The sequence below is a fragment of the Leptodactylus fuscus genome, chromosome 7 (genome assembly GCF_031893055.1).
Source record: "Leptodactylus fuscus isolate aLepFus1 chromosome 7, aLepFus1.hap2, whole genome shotgun sequence".
Classification (NCBI taxonomy): domain Eukaryota; kingdom Metazoa; phylum Chordata; class Amphibia; order Anura; family Leptodactylidae; genus Leptodactylus; species Leptodactylus fuscus.
In genome coordinates, this window is record NC_134271.1 from 140,161,701 (window position 1) to 140,180,882 (window position 19,182).

At 47.0% G+C, this 19,182-nt stretch overlaps 1 protein-coding gene across 1 annotated transcript; it reads right to left on the reverse strand.

Annotated features, from left to right (window-relative positions):
- Positions 1-562: 562 nt before the first annotated feature.
- LOC142214581 (olfactory receptor-like protein OLF1) lies at positions 563-17,225 on the reverse strand. Its single transcript, XM_075283523.1, has 3 exons — positions 16,871-17,225; positions 2,400-2,939; positions 563-693 (listed from the first exon to the last, which is right to left on the reverse strand). Exons 1-3 carry the CDS (start codon positions 17,223-17,225, stop codon positions 563-565), a joined length of 1,026 nt encoding a protein of 341 aa, XP_075139624.1.
- Positions 17,226-19,182: the final 1,957 nt, after the last annotated feature.

Below are 19,182 nucleotides of genomic sequence, written 5' to 3' on the forward strand. Positions count from 1 at the left end.
TTAGAAAAAAAAAACTCTGACAAAAAAATAAAATAAAAAATTGAGCAGAGTTCCGATCAGTAACTTATGTTGAATGAAGCCCGGCGACACGGGCTCTTGGCCAGGAGATGTTGGATTCCGGCTTATGAGTAGGCACAGGTTATTGGCATTAAAAAATAATCACAGAATATCACCAGAATATGGTGACATCAAGACATACCTTTTTTTTTGTAAAGTTTTGGATTTTTTAAGGGGATAAAACAAAAATAAACATTCAAATTTGGTATCGGAGGAATCGCACCGGCCCATAGCATGCAGGTGACATGTCATTGTGGCTTTGCAGTTAACACCATAAAAACAAAGCCCATAAGAAAGTTGCACTAATTCTTAGGGACTGGTGTAGATTTCCATTAAAACTCAGTGCAGAAGACTGGTTTGAGTCATAACAAATATATTGGAGCCAGACGTCAGGCACAGAGCTGGGGTTGTGGGGCAAGTTTAGGACAAGAATGGGCCACAATATCATCCCTCAATGCCAGAAAACGGGTGCAGCGGAAACGATAAATTCGCCCCCAATGTTTTATTATTGCCAAAAACTGGTTTCCTTAGTTGGACCTGCAGATTTCTGCCTCCTAATGTGTTTCAGGACCACTGAAGTCCCCATATCAATGACTTCATTATGTTCTGCTATCTCATTTATTTGTCTTAGGCTGTCTTCACAAGATCGTGAAATAATGACCAGATGTTGGCCGTATTTCCAAAAATGAACATTGATATGAGACCCAGACTTCAAGCATCATGATCATCTACTGTCCCATATTATAATTATGTTTTCAGTTCTGGGCGAGTCCCATGCCCTTTACATGTGTTGCCCCCCACATTGATGTGGGCCACAGGTTCTATGGTAGGGATGGACTGCACTTCAAAGTCAGCTCAGCTCTCTATGAACCCAAACTTCACATTTCTACACCAGCTCTGGTATAGTATTTGATACAGGTACGCCCTAGGCTTGATTCTTCAAATTATTTTAAGGACCCTCCACCTACCTCTGTTTTGTCCAAATTTACCCCAACCATACGGTCAATGTCATTGAGAACTATCTTCAGCATAAAAGAGTCCTGGAAGTGATGATATGGACCCCACGGTGCCCAGATCTCAACATTGAGTCCGTCTGCGATTACATGAAGAGATAGAAGGATTCATCCAAACCTACATCCATAGAAGATCTGTACTTAGTTCTCCAAGATTTCTGAAACAACCTCAATGCTGAGTTCCCTCAAAAACTGTCTGCAAGTGTACTGAGAAGAAGTGATGGAAAGAAAAGGTCACACTAAATATTCCAACTAGGGACCGCATAAAGAATCTTACAAAAAAAAAAACCCACTCCAGCTAGAATTTGTTGCAATATCCTTTATTGGAATTGATGCACGTGAATAAGTAGAGTATCATGCAAATAATGCAGTGACGTTTTGGCCCTATTACGGCCTTCCTCAGACTCTACAACACAGAAATGCACAAGTGAGAGGTGAACACACAGGTTCCCAAATTACAAAACTGTGGTCATATAATATATACAATTCTATGTGCAAATGTCACATATACATACTAGAACAACTGTATTATACCATTAGGCACAGTTACCAAACACAAGTGGACCCCTGACAGGGCGTCTCTCCACACTCTGGCGCCAATGGAAGCCCTTAGGATGCCCTATACACGCCACTGGATCCCAGGGACAAGAACAACCCTTACCCCTCTTCCTTTCCAAGCTTAATTCAAGGGACCTGTATGTGTGAAGCGGTGGGTACTCACCTTCATAATCCATGATATCCCCTAGATCACATCTCTAAGTCCATTTATGCGGTCCCTAATTGGAGCTACGTTGTATCATTCTCTACCAAAGCCTCGGTGATATCTACAAGACCATACCTTCAAGCCCTTTATGCAGTCCCGTGCTTGGGACCCTCAGCATTATACTATGTGAATACCACTGAGGGGGCTTTATGATATGAGTGTGTCAAGTATGTCAAGGTGGTGATGATGGGGAAGGACCTACTTGTGAAATCTATGTAATGAGCCCAGCAATGTGTTAAAACGGCCCTGGCTGTGATCAAGGCTTTTCCAAAGGAATGGGCTCTCGGAAATTCTGAGCTCAAACCAGTGATGGAAATTTTGACTGTTTCCAGTACCCTGGACCATTTGGCTCTGCTCACTGATAAGAGACAACTCTTTTGGCTCCCAAAGGTCACCTGAGTGACACTACCTATTTCACCACCTATACAGTATCAGATCTCCAACCTGATATTGATATGATATTGACCTTTTTACCATTGGATGCACAGACTGATACAGAGGGGTTCAATGATTGGAAGCCTTTTATTGGTTTACTGAGTGTCTAATAAGCTTCGTTCTTATTGTACCTGTAACATCCTTATTCCTCATACTGTAGATTATAGGATTCAACATCGGTGTCACTGCTGTATATAGAATGGACAAAGTCTTATCTGTCTCAGGCATGTAAGTGGAGCGAGGTCTCAGATACATGAACATAATGGTCCCATAGTAGAGAGACACCACGGTGAGGTGGGAGGCACATGTAGAGAAAGCTTTTTTTCTCCCTTGTGAAGAACGGATCTTCAAAATGGTGGAGATGATGTGGATGTATGAAATAAGAGTCAAGAAGAAAGAACACATGGCTATGATTCCAGCTGAGATATACATGACAATCTCATTGAGAAAAGTGTCTTTACAAGACAGTCGAAAGAATGGAGGCATCTCACAGAAGAAGTGGTCGACATGGTGGGACCTACAAAAGGGTAGATGGAAAGTGAGGACCACATGAAGGGCTGAGTTCATAAAGCAAATGTTCCATGATCCAGCAACTAAACAGGAGCACAGTGTCTTGCTCATGATGTTCCTATAGTGCAATGGCTTACAAATGGCTACAAACCTATCGTAAGTAGAGATGAGCGAACAGTGTTCTATCGAACTCATGTTCGATCGGATATTAGGCTGTTCGGCATGTTCGAATCGAATCGAACACCGCGTGGTAAAGTGCGCCATTACTCGATTCCCCTCCCACCTTCCCTGGCGCCTTTTTTGCTCCAATAACAGCGCAGGGTAGGTGGGACAGGAACTACGACACCGGTGACGTTGAAAAAAGTAGGCAAAACCCATTGGCTGCCGAAAACATGTGACCTCTAATTTAAAAGAACAGCGACGCCCAGCTTCGCGTCATTCTGAGCTTGCAATTCACCGAGGACGGAGGTTTCCGTCCAGCTAGCTAGGGCTTAGATTCTGGGTAGGCAGGGACAGGCTAGGATAGGAAGGAGAAGACAACCAACAGCTCTTGTAAGAGCTAAATTCCAGGGAGAAGCTTGTCAGTGTAACGTGGCACTGACGGGCTCAATCGCCGCAACCCAGCTTTCCCAGGATCCTGAATGGAATACACTGTCAGTGTATTCCCGTATACCCGATATATACCCCGATACCCGTTCCAACGGTGTGCCCCCCCACCTTCACCCCAGAAATACCCTGCAAGTCCCCTAGCAATAGAATTGGGGCTATATACACCCACAATTTTTACTACTGGTATACAGTGCCATTGTCTGACTGGGAATTCAAAGAATATATTGGGAATACAAATACCCTCATTTCTTGCTACTGCCATATAGTGCCAGTTTCTGACTGGTAATTCAAAGAATATATTGGGGTTACGTGCACCCACAATTTTTACTACTGGTATACAGTGCCATTGTCTGACTGGGAATTCAAAGAGTATATTGGGAATACAAATACCCTCATTTCTTGCTACTGCCATATAGTGCCAGTTTCTGACTGGGAATTCAAAGAATATATTGGGGTTACGTGCACCCACAATTTTTACTACTGGTATACAGTGCCATTGTCTGACTGGGAATTCAAAGAGTATATTGGGAATACAAATACCCTCATTTCTTGCTACTGCCATATAGTGCCAGTTTCTGACTGGTAATTCAAAGAATATATTGGGGTTACGTGCACCCACAATTTTTACTACTGGTATACAGTGCCATTGTCTGACTGGGAATTCAAAGAATATATTGGGAATACAAATACCCTCATTTCTTGCTACTGCCATATAGTGCCAGTTTCTGACTGGGAATTCAAAGAATATATTGGGGTTACGTGCACCCACAATTTTTACTACTGGTATACAGTGCCATTGTCTGACTGGGAATTCAAAGAATATATTGGGGTTATAAATACCCTCATTTCTTGCTACTGCCATATAGTGCCAGTTTCTGACTGGTAATTCAAAGAATATATTGGGGTTACGTGCACCCACAATTTTTACTACTGGTATACAGTGCCATTGTCTGACTGGGAATTCAAAGAGTATATTGGGAATACAAATACCCTCATTTCTTGCTACTGCCATATAGTGCCAGTTTCTGACTGGGAATTCAAAGAATATATTGGGGTTACGTGCACCCACAATTTTTACTACTGGTATACAGTGCCATTGTCTGACTGGGAATTCAAAGAATATATTGGGGTTATAAATACCCTCATTTCTTGCTACTGCCATATAGTGCCAGTTTCTGACTGGTAATTCAAAGAATATATTGGGGTTACGTGCACCCACAATTTTTACTACTGGTATACAGTGCCATTGTCTGACTGGGAATTCAAAGAGTATATTGGGAATACAAATACCCTCATTTCTTGCTACTGCCATATAGTGCCAGTTTCTGACTGGTAATTCAAAGAATATATTGGGGTTACGTGCACCCACAATTTTTACTACTGGTATACAGTGCCATTGTCTGACTGGGAATTCAAAGAATATATTGGGGTTATAAATACCCTCATTTCTTGCTACTGCCATATAGTGCCAGTTTCTGACTGGTAATTCAAAGAATATATTGGGGTTACGTGCACCCACAATTTTTACTACTGGTATACAGTGCCATTGTCTGACTGGGAATTCAAAGAGTATATTGGGAATACAAATACCCTCATTTCTTGCTACTGCCATATAGTGCCAGTGTCTGACTGGGAATTCAAAGAATATATTGGGGTTACGTGCACCCACAATTTTTACTACTGGTATACAGTGCCATTGTCTGACTGGGAATTCAAAGAATATATTGGGGTTATAAATACCCTCATTTCTTGCTACTGCCATATAGTGCCAGTTTCTGACTGGTAATTCAAAGAATATATTGGGGTTACGTGCACCCACAATTTTTACTACTGGTATACAGTGCCATTGTCTGACTGGGAATTCAAAGAATATATTGGGAATACAAATACCCTCATTTCTTGCTACTGCCATATAGTGCCAGTTTCTGACTGGGAATTCAAAGAATATATTGGGGTTACGTGCACCCACAATTTTTACTACTGGTATACAGTGCCATTGTCTGACTGGGAATTCAAAGAATATATTGGGGTTATAAATACCCTCATTTCTTGCTACTGCCATATAGTGCCAGTTTCTGACTGGTAATTCAAAGAATATATTGGGGTTACGTGCACCCACAATTTTTACTACTGGTATACAGTGCCATTGTCTGACTGGGAATTCAAAGAGTATATTGGGAATACAAATACCCTCATTTCTTGCTACTGCCATATAGTGCCAGTTTCTGACTGGGAATTCAAAGAATATATTGGGGTTACGTGCACCCACAATTTTTACTACTGGTATACAGTGCCATTGTCTGACTGGGAATTCAAAGAATATATTGGGGTTATAAATACCCTCATTTCTTGCTACTGCCATATAGTGCCAGTTTCTGACTGGTAATTCAAAGAATATATTGGGGTTACGTGCACCCACAATTTTTACTACTGGTATACAGTGCCATTGTCTGACTGGGAATTCAAAGAGTATATTGGGAATACAAATACCCTCATTTCTTGCTACTGCCATATAGTGCCAGTTTCTGACTGGTAATTCAAAGAATATATTGGGGTTACGTGCACCCACAATTTTTACTACTGGTATACAGTGCCATTGTCTGACTGGGAATTCAAAGAATATATTGGGGTTATAAATACCCTCATTTCTTGCTACTGCCATATAGTGCCAGTTTCTGACTGGTAATTCAAAGAATATATTGGGGTTACGTGCACCCACAATTTTTACTACTGGTATACAGTGCCATTGTCTGACTGGGAATTCAAAGAGTATATTGGGAATACAAATACCCTCATTTCTTGCTACTGCCATATAGTGCCAGTGTCTGACTGGGAATTCAAAGAATATATTGGGGTTACGTGCACCCACAATTTTTACTACTGGTATACAGTGCCATTGTCTGACTGGGAATTCAAAGAGTATATTGGGAATACAAATACCCTCATTTCTTGCTACTGCCATATAGTGCCAGTGTCTGACTGGGAATTCAAAGAATATATTGGGGTTACGTGCACCCACAATTTTTACTACTGGTATACAGTGCCAATTTCTAACTAGGAATTCAAAATGCGCAAGGCTCCCGGAAAGGGACGTGGACGAGGCCGTGGGCGAGGTCGGGGGAATGGTTCTGGGGAGCAAGGTAGCAGTGAAGCCACAGGGCGTCCCGTGCCTACTCCTGTGGGGCAGCAAGCATTGCGCCACTCCACAGTGCCAGGGTTGCTTGCCACATTAACTAAACTGCAGGGTACAAACCTTAGTAGGCCCGAGAACCAGGAACAGGTCTTGCAATGGCTGTCAGAGAACGCTTACAGCACATTGTCCAGCAGCCAGTCAGACTCTGCCTCCTCTCCTCCTATTACCCAACAGTCTTGTCTTCCTTCCTCCCAAAATTCCGAAGCTTTACAGAACAATAACCCAAACTGTCCCTGCTCCCCAGAGCTGTTCTCCGCTCCTTTCATTGTCCATCAACCTGCCTCTCCACGTCACGATTCCACGAACCTAACAGAGGAGCATCTGTGTCCAGATGCTCAAACACTAGAGTCTCCTCCATCTCCGTTCGATTTGGTGGTGGATGACCAGCAACCCACCCTCATCGACGATGATGTGACGCAGTTGCCGTCAGGGCATCCAGTTGACTGGCGCATTGTGCGGGAGGAGGAGATGAGACAGGAGTTGGAAGAGGAAGTGGTGGATGATGAGGACACTGACCCGACCTGGACAGGGGGGATGTCAAGCGGGGAAAGTAGTGTGGATGTTGAGGCAGGTGCAGCACCAAAAAGGGTAGCTAGAGGCAGAGGCAGAGGTCAGCAGCTTAGGCGAAGCCAGGCCACACCCGGAATCTCCCAAGATGTTCCAGTTCGTACCCAGCCCCGAAAAACTCCCACCTCGAGGGCACGTTTCTCGAAGGTGTGGAGTTTTTTCAAGGAATGCGCCGAGGACAGATATAGTGTTGTCTGCACAATTTGCCTCTCGAAATTGATTAGGGGCTCTGAGAAGAGCAACCTGTCCACCACTTCAATGCGCCGTCATTTGGAATCCAAGCACTGGAATCAGTGGCAGGCAGCAACGGCAGGACAAAGGCCGCCTGCCGTTCACGCCACTGCCACTGCCTCTGCCTCTGCCTCTGCCACTGCCACTGCTGACTGTGCTGGCGATGCACTCCAGAGGACGAGCCAGGACACCACTTCATCTGCCTCCGCCACTTTGTTGACTTCTACCTCATCCTCCCCTGGTCCTGTCTTATCTCCTTCTCCTGCACCATCAAAGGCACCATCAGGCGTTTCTTTACAACAACCCACCATCTCTCAGACATTGGAGCGGCGGCAGAAATACACTGCTAACCACCCACACGCGCAAGCCTTGAACGCCAACATCGCTAAACTGCTGGCCCAGGAGATGTTGGCGTTCCGGCTTGTTGAAACTCCCGCCTTCCTGGACCTGATGGCAACTGCGGCACCTCGCTATGCCGTCCCTAGCCGTCACTACTTCTCCCGGTGTGCCGTCCCCGCCTTGCACCAGCACGTGTCACTCAACATCAGGCGGGCCCTTAGTTCCGCGCTTTGCACAAAGGTCCACTTGACCACCGACGCGTGGACAAGTGCATGCGGACAGGGACGCTACATTTCACTGACGGCACACTGGGTAAATGTAGTTGAGGCTGGGACTGCTTCCCAAACTGGCCCGGTGTACCTCGTCTCCCCGCCTAACATTCCTGGCAGGGACACGAGAAGAACACCCCCCTCCTCCTCCTCCTCTACCGCCTCCTCCTCCGCCTCCTCCTCCGCCACCGCCTCCTCCTCCGCTGTTAGATTGACCCCAGCTACGAGTTGGAAACGTTGCAGCACTGGCGTTGGTAGACGTCAGCAGGCTGTGCTGAAGCTGATCAGCTTGGGGGACAGACAGCACACTGCCTCCGAGGTGAGGGATGCCCTCCTCGATGAGACGGCAATATGGTTTGAGCCGCTGCACCTGGGCCCAGGCATGGTCGTTTGTGATAACGGCCGGAACCTGGTAGCAGCTCTGGAGCTTGCCGGACTCCAACATGTTCCATGCCTGGCCCACGTCTTCAACCTAGTGGTGCAACGTTTCCTAAAGAGCTACCCCAATGTTCCAGAGCTACTGGTGAAAGTGCGGCGCATGTGCGCCCACTTTCGCAAGTCGACAGTAGCCGCTGCTAGCTTAAAATCTCTCCAGCAACGCCTGCATGTGCCACAACACCGGCTTTTGTGCGACGTCCCCACACGCTGGAACTCAACGTTTCAGATGTTGAATAGAGTGGTTGAGCAGCAGAGACCTTTGATGGAATACCAGCTACAAAACCCTAGGGTGCCACAAAGTCAGCTGCCTCAGTTTCACATCCATGAGTGGCCATGGATGAGAGACCTTTGTGACATCCTACGGGTCTTTGAGGAGTCCACAAGGAGGGTGAGCTCTGAGGATGCGATGGTGAGCCTTACAATCCCGCTCTTGTGTGTTCTGAGAGAATCCCTGATTGACATCAGGGATAACTCAGATCACACAGAGGAGTTAGGGATAGCATCCGATCCGTCACAGCTGGAGAGTAGGTCCACACATCTGTCCGCTTCACTGCGTTTAATGGAGGAGGAGGAGGAGGAGGAGGAGGAGGAAGAAGAGTTGTCCGATGATGTGATGGTGATACAGGAGGCTTCCGGGCAACTTCGAATCGTCCCATTGTTGCAGCGCGGATGGGTAGACATGGAGGATGAGGAGGAAATGGAGATTGAACTTTCCGGTGGGGCCAGAGGAGTCATGCCAACTAACACTGTGGCAGACATGGCTGAGTTCATGTTGGGGTGCTTTACAACCGACAAGCGTATTGTCAAAATCATGGAGGACAACCAGTACTGGATCTTTGCTATCCTTGACCCCCGGTATAAAAACAACATCTCGTCTTTTATTCCGGTAGAGGGGAGGGCCAATCGCATCAATGCTTGCCACAGGCAATTGGTGCAGAATATGATGGAGATGTTTCCAGCATGTGACAGTGGCGGCAGGGAGGGCAGTTCCTCCAGTAGGCAACCAAGTTCTCACCGGTCCACACAAACGAGGGGCACACTGTCTAAGGTCTGGGACACCTTGATGGCACCCCCTCGCCAAAGTGCCGCCACGGAGGGTCCTAGTGTCACCAGGCGTGAGAAGTATAGGCGCATGTTGCAGGAATACCTTTCCGACCACAGCCCTGTCCTCTCCGACCCCTCTGCGCCCTACACGTATTGGGTGTCGAAGTTGGACCTGTGGCTTGAACTTGCCCTATATGCCTTGGAGGTGCTGTCCTGTCCTGCCGCCAGCGTCCTATCTGAGAGGGTGTTCAGTGCAGCCGGTGGCATCATCACTGACAAGCGCACCCGTCTGTCAGCTGAGAGTGCCGACCGGCTCACTTTGATAAAAATGAACCACCACTGGATAGAGCCTTCATTTTTGTGCCCACCTGTGTAAAGCACCCCAACATGAAACTCCATGTCTGTACTCAACCTCTCCAATTCCTCCGCATCCTCATACTCATCCACCATAAGCGTTGCACAATTCTGCTAATACTAGGCTCCCTCCAACATGATTTCCCCCAACTCTGCTGGTTAGAGGCTCCCTCCACCCTGATTTCCACCAACTCTGCTGGTTAGAGGCTCCCTCCACCCTGCTTTCCCACAACTCTGCTGGTTAGAGGCTCCTTCCACCATGAATTTGCCCAAACTGGGCTGTTTAGAGGCTCCCTCCACCATGAATTGGTCCAAACTGGGCTGGTTAGAGGCTCCCTCCACCATTAATTGGTCCAAACTGGGCTGGTTAGAGGCTCCCTCCACCATGAATTTGCCCAAACTGGGCTGTTTAGAGGCTCCCTCCACCATGAATTTGCCCAAACTGGGCTGTTTAGAGGCTCCCTCCACCATGAATTGGTCCAAACTGGGTTTTTTAGAGGCTCCCTCCACCATGAATTGGTCCAAACTGGGGTGGTTAGAGGCTCCCTCCACCATTAATTGGTCCAAACTGGGCTGGTTAGAGGCTCCCTCCACCATGAATTGGTCCAAACTGGGCTGGTTAGAGGCTCCCTCCACCATGAATTGGTCCAAACTGGGGTGGTTAGAGGCTCCCTCCACCATTAATTGGTCCAAACTGGGCTGGTTAGAGGCTCCCTCCACCATTAATTGGTCCAAACTGGGCTGGTTAGAGGCTCCCTCCACCATGAATTTGCCCAAACTGGGCTGTTTAGAGGCTCCCTCCACCATTAATTGGTCCAAACTGGGCTGGTTAGAGGCTCCCTCCACAATTAATTGGTCCAAACTGGGCTAATTAGAGGCTCCCTCCACCATGAATTGGTCCAAACTGGGTTTTTTAGAGGCTCCCTCCACCATGAATTTGCCCAAACTGGGCTGTTTAGAGGCTCCCTCCACCATGAATTGGTCCAAACTGGGCTGGTTAGAGGCTCCCTCCACCATGAATTTCCCAAAACTTGGCTGTTTAGAGGCTCCCTCCACCATTAATTGGTCCAAACTGGGCTGGTTAGAGGCTCCCTCCACCATGAATTGGTCCAAACTGGGGTTTTTAGAGGCTCCCTCCACCATGAATTGGTCCAAACTTGGCTGTTTAGAGGCTCCCTCCACCATGAATTGGTCCAAACTGGGGTGGTTAGAGGCTCCCTCCACCATTAATTGGTCCAAACTGGGCTGGTTAGAGGCTCCCTCCACCATTAATTGGTCCAAACTGGGCTGGTTAGAGGCTCCCTCCACCATGAATTTGCCCAAACTGGGCTGTTTAGAGGCTCCCTCCACCATGAATTTGCCCAAACTGGGCTGGTTAGAGGCTCCCTCCACCATGAATTGGTCCAAACGGGTTTTTAGAGGCTCCCTTCACCATGAATTGGTCCAAACTTGGCTGTTTAGAGGCTCCCTCCACCATGAATTGGTCCAAACTGGGGTGGTTAGAGGCTCCCTCCACCATTAATTGGTCCAAACTGGGCTGGTTAGAGGCTCCCTCCACCATTAATTGGTCCAAACTGGGCTGGTTAGAGGCTCCCTCCACCATGAATTGGTCCAAACTGGGGTTTTTAGAGGCTCCCTCCACCATGAATTGGTCCAAACTTGGCTGTTTAGAGGCTCCCTCCACCATTAATTGGTCCAAACTGGGCTGGTTAGAGGCTCCCTCCACCATGAATTGGTCCAAACTGGGTTTTTTAGAGGCTCCCTCCACCATGAATTTGCCCAAACTGGGCTGTTTAGAGGCTCCCTCCACCATGAATTGGTCCAAACTGGGTTTTTTAGAGGCTCCCTCCACCATGAATTGGTCCAAACTGGGCTGGTTAGAGGCTCCCTCCACCATGAATTGGTCCAAACTGGGGTGGTTAGAGGCTCCCTCCACCATTAATTGGTCCAAACTGGGCTGGTTAGAGGCTCCCTCCACCATTAATTGGTCCAAACTGGGCTGGTTAGAGGCTCCCTCCACCATGAATTTGCCCAAACTGGGCTGTTTAGAGGCTCCCTCCACCATTAATTGGTCCAAACTGGGCTGGTTAGAGGCTCCCTCCACAATTAATTGGTCCAAACTGGGCTAATTAGAGGCTCCCTCCACCATGAATTGGTCCAAACTGGGTTTTTTAGAGGCTCCCTCCACCATGAATTTGCCCAAACTGGGCTGTTTAGAGGCTCCCTCCACCATGAATTGGTCCAAACTGGGCTGGTTAGAGGCTCCCTCCACCATGAATTTCCCAAAACTTGGCTGTTTAGAGGCTCCCTCCACCATTAATTGGTCCAAACTGGGCTGGTTAGAGGCTCCCTCCACCATGAATTGGTCCAAACTGGGCTGGTTAGAGGCTCCCTCCACCATTAATTGGTCCAAACTGGGCTGGTTAGAGGCTCCCTCCACCATGAATTTGCCCAAACTGGGCTGGTTAGAGGCTCCCTCCACCATGAATTGGTCCAAACTGGGTTTTTTAGAGGCTCCCTCCACCATGAATTTGCCCAAACTGGGCTGGTTAGAGGCTCCCTCCACCATGAATTGGTCCAAACTGGGCTGGTTAGAGGCTCCCTCCACCATGAATTTGCCCAAACTGGGCTGTTTAGAGGCTCCCTCCACCATTAATTGGTCCAAACTGGGCTGGTTAGAGGCTCCCTCCACCATGAATTTGCCCAAACTGGGCTGTTTAGAGGCTCCCTCCACCATGAATTGGTCCAAACTGGGTTTTTTAGAGGCTCCCTCCACCATGAATTGGTCCAAACTGGGCTGGTTAGAGGCTCCCTCCACCATGAATTTCCCAAAACTTGGCTGTTTAGAGGCTCCCTCCACCATTAATTGGTCCAAACTGGGCTGGTTAGAGGCTCCCTCCACCATGAATTGGTCCAAACTGGGGTTTTTAGAGGCTCCCTCCACCATGAATTGGTCCAAACTTGGCTGTTTAGAGGCTCCCTCCACCATGAATTGGTCCAAACTGGGGTGGTTAGAGGCTCCCTCCACCATTAATTGGTCCAAACTGGGCTGGTTAGAGGCTCCCTCCACCATTAATTGGTCCAAACTGGGCTGGTTAGAGGCTCCCTCCACCATGAATTTGCCCAAACTGGGCTGTTTAGAGGCTCCCTCCACCATGAATTTGCCCAAACTGGGCTGGTTAGAGGCTCCCTCCACCATGAATTGGTCCAAACGGGTTTTTAGAGGCTCCCTTCACCATGAATTGGTCCAAACTTGGCTGTTTAGAGGCTCCCTCCACCATGAATTGGTCCAAACTGGGGTGGTTAGAGGCTCCCTCCACCATTAATTGGTCCAAACTGGGCTGGTTAGAGGCTCCCTCCACCATTAATTGGTCCAAACTGGGCTGGTTAGAGGCTCCCTCCACCATGAATTGGTCCAAACTGGGGTTTTTAGAGGCTCCCTCCACCATGAATTGGTCCAAACTTGGCTGTTTAGAGGCTCCCTCCACCATTAATTGGTCCAAACTGGGCTGGTTAGAGGCTCCCTCCACCATGAATTGGTCCAAACTGGGTTTTTTAGAGGCTCCCTCCACCATGAATTTGCCCAAACTGGGCTGTTTAGAGGCTCCCTCCACCATGAATTGGTCCAAACTGGGTTTTTTAGAGGCTCCCTCCACCATGAATTGGTCCAAACTGGGCTGGTTAGAGGCTCCCTCCACCATGAATTGGTCCAAACTGGGGTGGTTAGAGGCTCCCTCCACCATTAATTGGTCCAAACTGGGCTGGTTAGAGGCTCCCTCCACCATTAATTGGTCCAAACTGGGCTGGTTAGAGGCTCCCTCCACCATGAATTTGCCCAAACTGGGCTGTTTAGAGGCTCCCTCCACCATTAATTGGTCCAAACTGGGCTGGTTAGAGGCTCCCTCCACAATTAATTGGTCCAAACTGGGCTAATTAGAGGCTCCCTCCACCATGAATTGGTCCAAACTGGGTTTTTTAGAGGCTCCCTCCACCATGAATTTGCCCAAACTGGGCTGTTTAGAGGCTCCCTCCACCATGAATTGGTCCAAACTGGGCTGGTTAGAGGCTCCCTCCACCATGAATTGGTCCAAACTGGGTTTTTTAGAGGCTCCCTCCACCATGAATTGGTCCAAACTGGGCTGGTTAGAGGCTCCCTCCACCATGAATTTCCCAAAACTTGGCTGTTTAGAGGCTCCCTCCACCATTAATTGGTCCAAACTGGGCTGGTTAGAGGCTCCCTCCACCATGAATTGGTCCAAACTGGGGTTTTTAGAGGCTCCCTCCACCATGAATTGGTCCAAACTTGGCTGTTTAGAGGCTCCCTCCACCATGAATTGGTCCAAACTGGGGTGGTTAGAGGCTCCCTCCACCATTAATTGGTCCAAACTGGGCTGGTTAGAGGCTCCCTCCACCATTAATTGGTCCAAACTGGGCTGGTTAGAGGCTCCCTCCACCATGAATTTGCCCAAACTGGGCTGTTTAGAGGCTCCCTCCACCATGAATTTGCCCAAACTGGGCTGGTTAGAGGCTCCCTCCACCATGAATTGGTCCAAACGGGTTTTTAGAGGCTCCCTTCACCATGAATTGGTCCAAACTTGGCTGTTTAGAGGCTCCCTCCACCATGAATTGGTCCAAACTGGGGTGGTTAGAGGCTCCCTCCACCATTAATTGGTCCAAACTGGGCTGGTTAGAGGCTCCCTCCACCATTAATTGGTCCAAACTGGGCTGGTTAGAGGCTCCCTCCACCATGAATTGGTCCAAACTGGGGTTTTTAGAGGCTCCCTCCACCATGAATTGGTCCAAACTTGGCTGTTTAGAGGCTCCCTCCACCATTAATTGGTCCAAACTGGGCTGGTTAGAGGCTCCCTCCACCATGAATTGGTCCAAACTGGGTTTTTTAGAGGCTCCCTCCACCATGAATTTGCCCAAACTGGGCTGTTTAGAGGCTCCCTCCACCATGAATTGGTCCAAACTGGGTTTTTTAGAGGCTCCCTCCACCATGAATTGGTCCAAACTGGGCTGGTTAGAGGCTCCCTCCACCATGAATTGGTCCAAACTGGGGTGGTTAGAGGCTCCCTCCACCATTAATTGGTCCAAACTGGGCTGGTTAGAGGCTCCCTCCACCATTAATTGGTCCAAACTGGGCTGGTTAGAGGCTCCCTCCACCATGAATTTGCCCAAACTGGGCTGTTTAGAGGCTCCCTCCACCATTAATTGGTCCAAACTGGGCTGGTTAGAGGCTCCCTCCACAATTAATTGGTCCAAACTGGGCTAATTAGAGGCTCCCTCCACCATGAATTGGTCCAAACTGGGTTTTTTAGAGGCTCCCTCCACCATGAATTTGCCCAAACTGGGCTGTTTAGAGGCTCCCTCCACCATGAATTGGTCCAAACTGGGCTGGTTAGAGGCTCCCTCCACCATGAATTTCCCAAAACTTGGCTGTTTAGAGGCTCCCTCCACCATTAATTGGTCCAAACTGGGCTGGTTAGAGGCTCCCTCCACCATGAATTGGTCCAAACTGGGCTGGTTAGAGGCTCCCTCCACCATTAATTGGTCCAAACTGGGCTGGTTAGAGGCTCCCTCCACCATGAATTTGCCCAAACTGGGCTGGTTAGAGGCTCCCTCCACCATGAATTGGTCCAAACTGGGTTTTTTAGAGGCTCCCTCCACCATGAATTTGCCCAAACTGGGCTGGTTAGAGGCTCCCTCCACCATGAATTGGTCCAAACTGGGCTGGTTAGAGGCTCCCTCCACCATGAATTTGCCCAAACTGGGCTGTTTAGAGGCTCCCTCCACCATTAATTGGTCCAAACTGGGCTGGTTAGAGGCTCCCTCCACCATGAATTTGCCCAAACTGGGCTGTTTAGAGGCTCCCTCCACCATGAATTGGTCCAAACTGGGTTTTTTAGAGGCTCCCTCCACCATGAATTGGTCCAAACTGGGCTGGTTAGAGGCTCCCTCCACCATGAATTTCCCAAAACTTGGCTGTTTAGAGGCTCCCTCCACCATGAATTGGTCCAAACTGGGCTGGTTAGAGGCTCCCTCCACCATGAATTTCCCAAAACTTGGCTGTTTAGAGGCTCCCTCCACCATGAATTGGTCCAAACTGGGCTGGTTAGAGGCTCCCTCCACCATTAATTGGTCCAAACTGGGCTGGTTAGAGGCTCCCTCCACCATGAATTGGTCCAAACTGGGTTTTTTAGAGGCTCCCTCCACCATGAATTTGCCCAAACTGGGCTGTTTAGAGGCTCCCTCCACCATGAATTGGTTCAAACTGGGCTGGTTAGAGGCTCCCTCCACCATTAATTGGTCCAAACTGGGCTGGTTAGAGGCTCCCTCCACCATTAATTGGTCCAAACTGGGCTGGTTAGAGGCTCCCTCCACCATGAATTTGCCCAAACTGGGCTGGTTAGAGGCTCCCTCCACCATGAATTGGTCCAAACTGGGTTTTTTAGAGGCTCCCTCCACCATGAATTTGCCCAAACTGGGCTGGTTAGAGGCTCCCTCCACCATGAATTGGTCCAAACTGGGGTTTTTAGAGGCTCCCTCCACCATGAATTTGCCCAAACTCTGCTGGTTAGAGGCTCAATCCACCCTGATTTTCAAAACAAATGTTGGTGCCAACCTCAACTTACTACAAGGGCCAAATTCACTGCTGGTGACAAGCTCTCCTCACTGCAAGTGCCAAATACACATGTTTCAAGGTGTTTTCCTACTGTCAGAGAGGTGGTATTGAGTGTGTAAAGTGTGTAGTTGTTAGGCTGTGATGTTGGGGTAATAGAGGGTCTTTGGTGTGTTAGATGCCCCCAGACATGCTTCCCCTGCTGTCCCAGTGTCATTCCAGAGGTGTTGGCATCATTTCCTGGGGTGTCATAGTGGACTTGGTGACCCTCCAGACACGGATTTGGGTTTCCCCCTTAACGAGTATCTGTTCCCCATAGACTATAATGGGGTTCGAAACCCGTTCGAACACACGAACATTGAGCGGCTGTTCGAATCGAATTTCGAACCTCGAACATTTTAGTGTTCGCTCATCTCTAATCGTAAGCCATGACGGCTAGCACTATGCACTCTGTGGCTCCCAACGCCAGACTAAAATACATTTGAAGTGCACATCCCAATAGAGAAATACTTTTGTCCTTTGATATAGTATTTATGATGATTTTGGGAACAATGGTGGAGGAGAAGCAGATGTCAATAACAGAGAGGTTGCTCAGGAAGAAGTACATGGGGGTCTGTAGTTTTGAGTTGATCCTAACCACAATGACTAGTAGAACATTCCCTGACAATGTTATCAAATACATCACCATGAACACAAAAACGCAGATGACCTGAAGATACGGGACATTGGTCAGACCAAGGAGGATGAATCTTACTGTAGATGTTCCATTTGACTCTTCCATTATATTTATGGATTCTGGACACAGGTGAGAACAATTTAATATTTAGTCGTACACGATTATAAAATTTTTATAAAAATAAAGGTGACTAAAGACAACCTAAAACAATACAGGTTAGTGAGTTAGCTTTGCTCCCCAAAAAATTCATATTAAAAGAAGAGAACGACTTGGACATTTTGGTTTAAAGTTTCATAAGCAGTAATACTCAATGTCAAGCAGCTCCTGCAAAAGCAAATTCGATTTAAGGGCGATAAAAGCAGGTGATAAAGGAGATTTGGAGAGACAAAAAATTTAGTTTTGGAAAGAAAATTTCTGTGTGATCATTGCAAAGTATAGTCACATCATTTATTCTTCACTAAAAAACAGGAGACATTCTTCATATGTGAAGACCTAGATATCAACAATGGAAAGAGTTCTTTATAGTTAGAATTGTCAAATTGTGGAATTCCTAAGAGTTAACAATGGCAGAAATTATAACAACACTCAAACAAGGACTTGATCTAGCAATTAATGATAAGATAATTGATCTAGATATACAGTATATACATCTCCATCCCACAAAACTATACCAGTTTTCTGAGAAAGTTAGAAAATCTAGTCTAAAACAAGATAAATATGACAAAATTGAAGCAAATTGTCAAATTTTGGAAAATTTTGCACCAAGATTTAATCAAAACTACAATTGTAAGGCTTTGTATTTATTTTTATAAGTGATTTTTATCACTAACTAGCTGTTACCCGCGACTTCGTCTGCGGTGATTGTAGCAGTGGGTATATACAGGCGTGGGTAAGGTTTTCGTACTGTGTATAAGGGATGGGATATGAAATGTAAGTTTGTATCTTGTTTTTGCTGTAATTCAGAGAATACGTGAGACTTTTGTGTTGAAGTTACTTTGTATTTGAGCTGCTATATATACGGTGTTGTGAGAAACTTTACATAGTGACTTTGGGACGGAAGTATTTGAAGTTAACCCTTTCCCGCCGATGGCATTTTTTGATTTTCGTTTTTGACTCCCCTCCTTCTAAACCCCATAACTTTTTTATTTCTCCGCTCCCAGAGTCATATGAGGTCTTAATTTTTCCTGGGACAAATTTTTCTTCATGATGCCACCATTAATTATTCTATATAATGTACTGGGAAGCAGGGAAAAAATTCTGAATGGGGTGGATTTGAAGAAAAAATGCATTTCTGCGACTTTCTTACGGGCTTTGGTTTTACGGCGTTCACTGTGCAACCAAAATGACATGTCCCCTGTATTCTGTGTTTCGTTACGACTCCGGGGATACCAAATTTATATGGTTTTATTTACGTTTTGACCCCTTAAAAACATCCCAAACTGTGTTAAAAAATTATTTTTTGAAAAGTCGCCATATCCCGAAAGCCGTAACTTTTTTATACGTGCGTGTACGGGGATGTATAGGGCGTCTTTTTTTGCAGGGCTGGGTGTACTTTTTAGTTCTACCATTTTCGGGAAATGTTATTGCTTTGATCACTTTTTATTCAATTTTTTATCAGAATCAAAACAGTGAAAAAATGGCGGTTTGGCACTTTTGACCATTTTTCCCGCTACGGCGTTTACCGAACAGGAAAAATATTTGTATAGCTTTGTAGAGCGGGCGATTTCGGACGTGGGGATACCTAACATGTATGTGTTTCACAGTATTTAACTACTTTTGTGTTCTAGGGATAGGGGAGTGATTTGAATTTTTAATCCTTTTTATTTTATTTTTTTATATTTTTTTTACTTTTTGTAAACTTTTTTTTTTGCATTTATTACACCGCCTAGGGGTATTGACATGGGTGGGCGGTGTCGCGGATTGTCAGAGCGGTGGGGGTCGGCAAACATGGCTGCTCCGGAGCGTTAAAGAGTGCCTCCTGGAGAATCGTTAAGGTGAGGAGCAAAGTGGTAAAGTATATGTATATGTGATTGTGTGGGGTTAGGGGCGAGGCTGTAGAGGG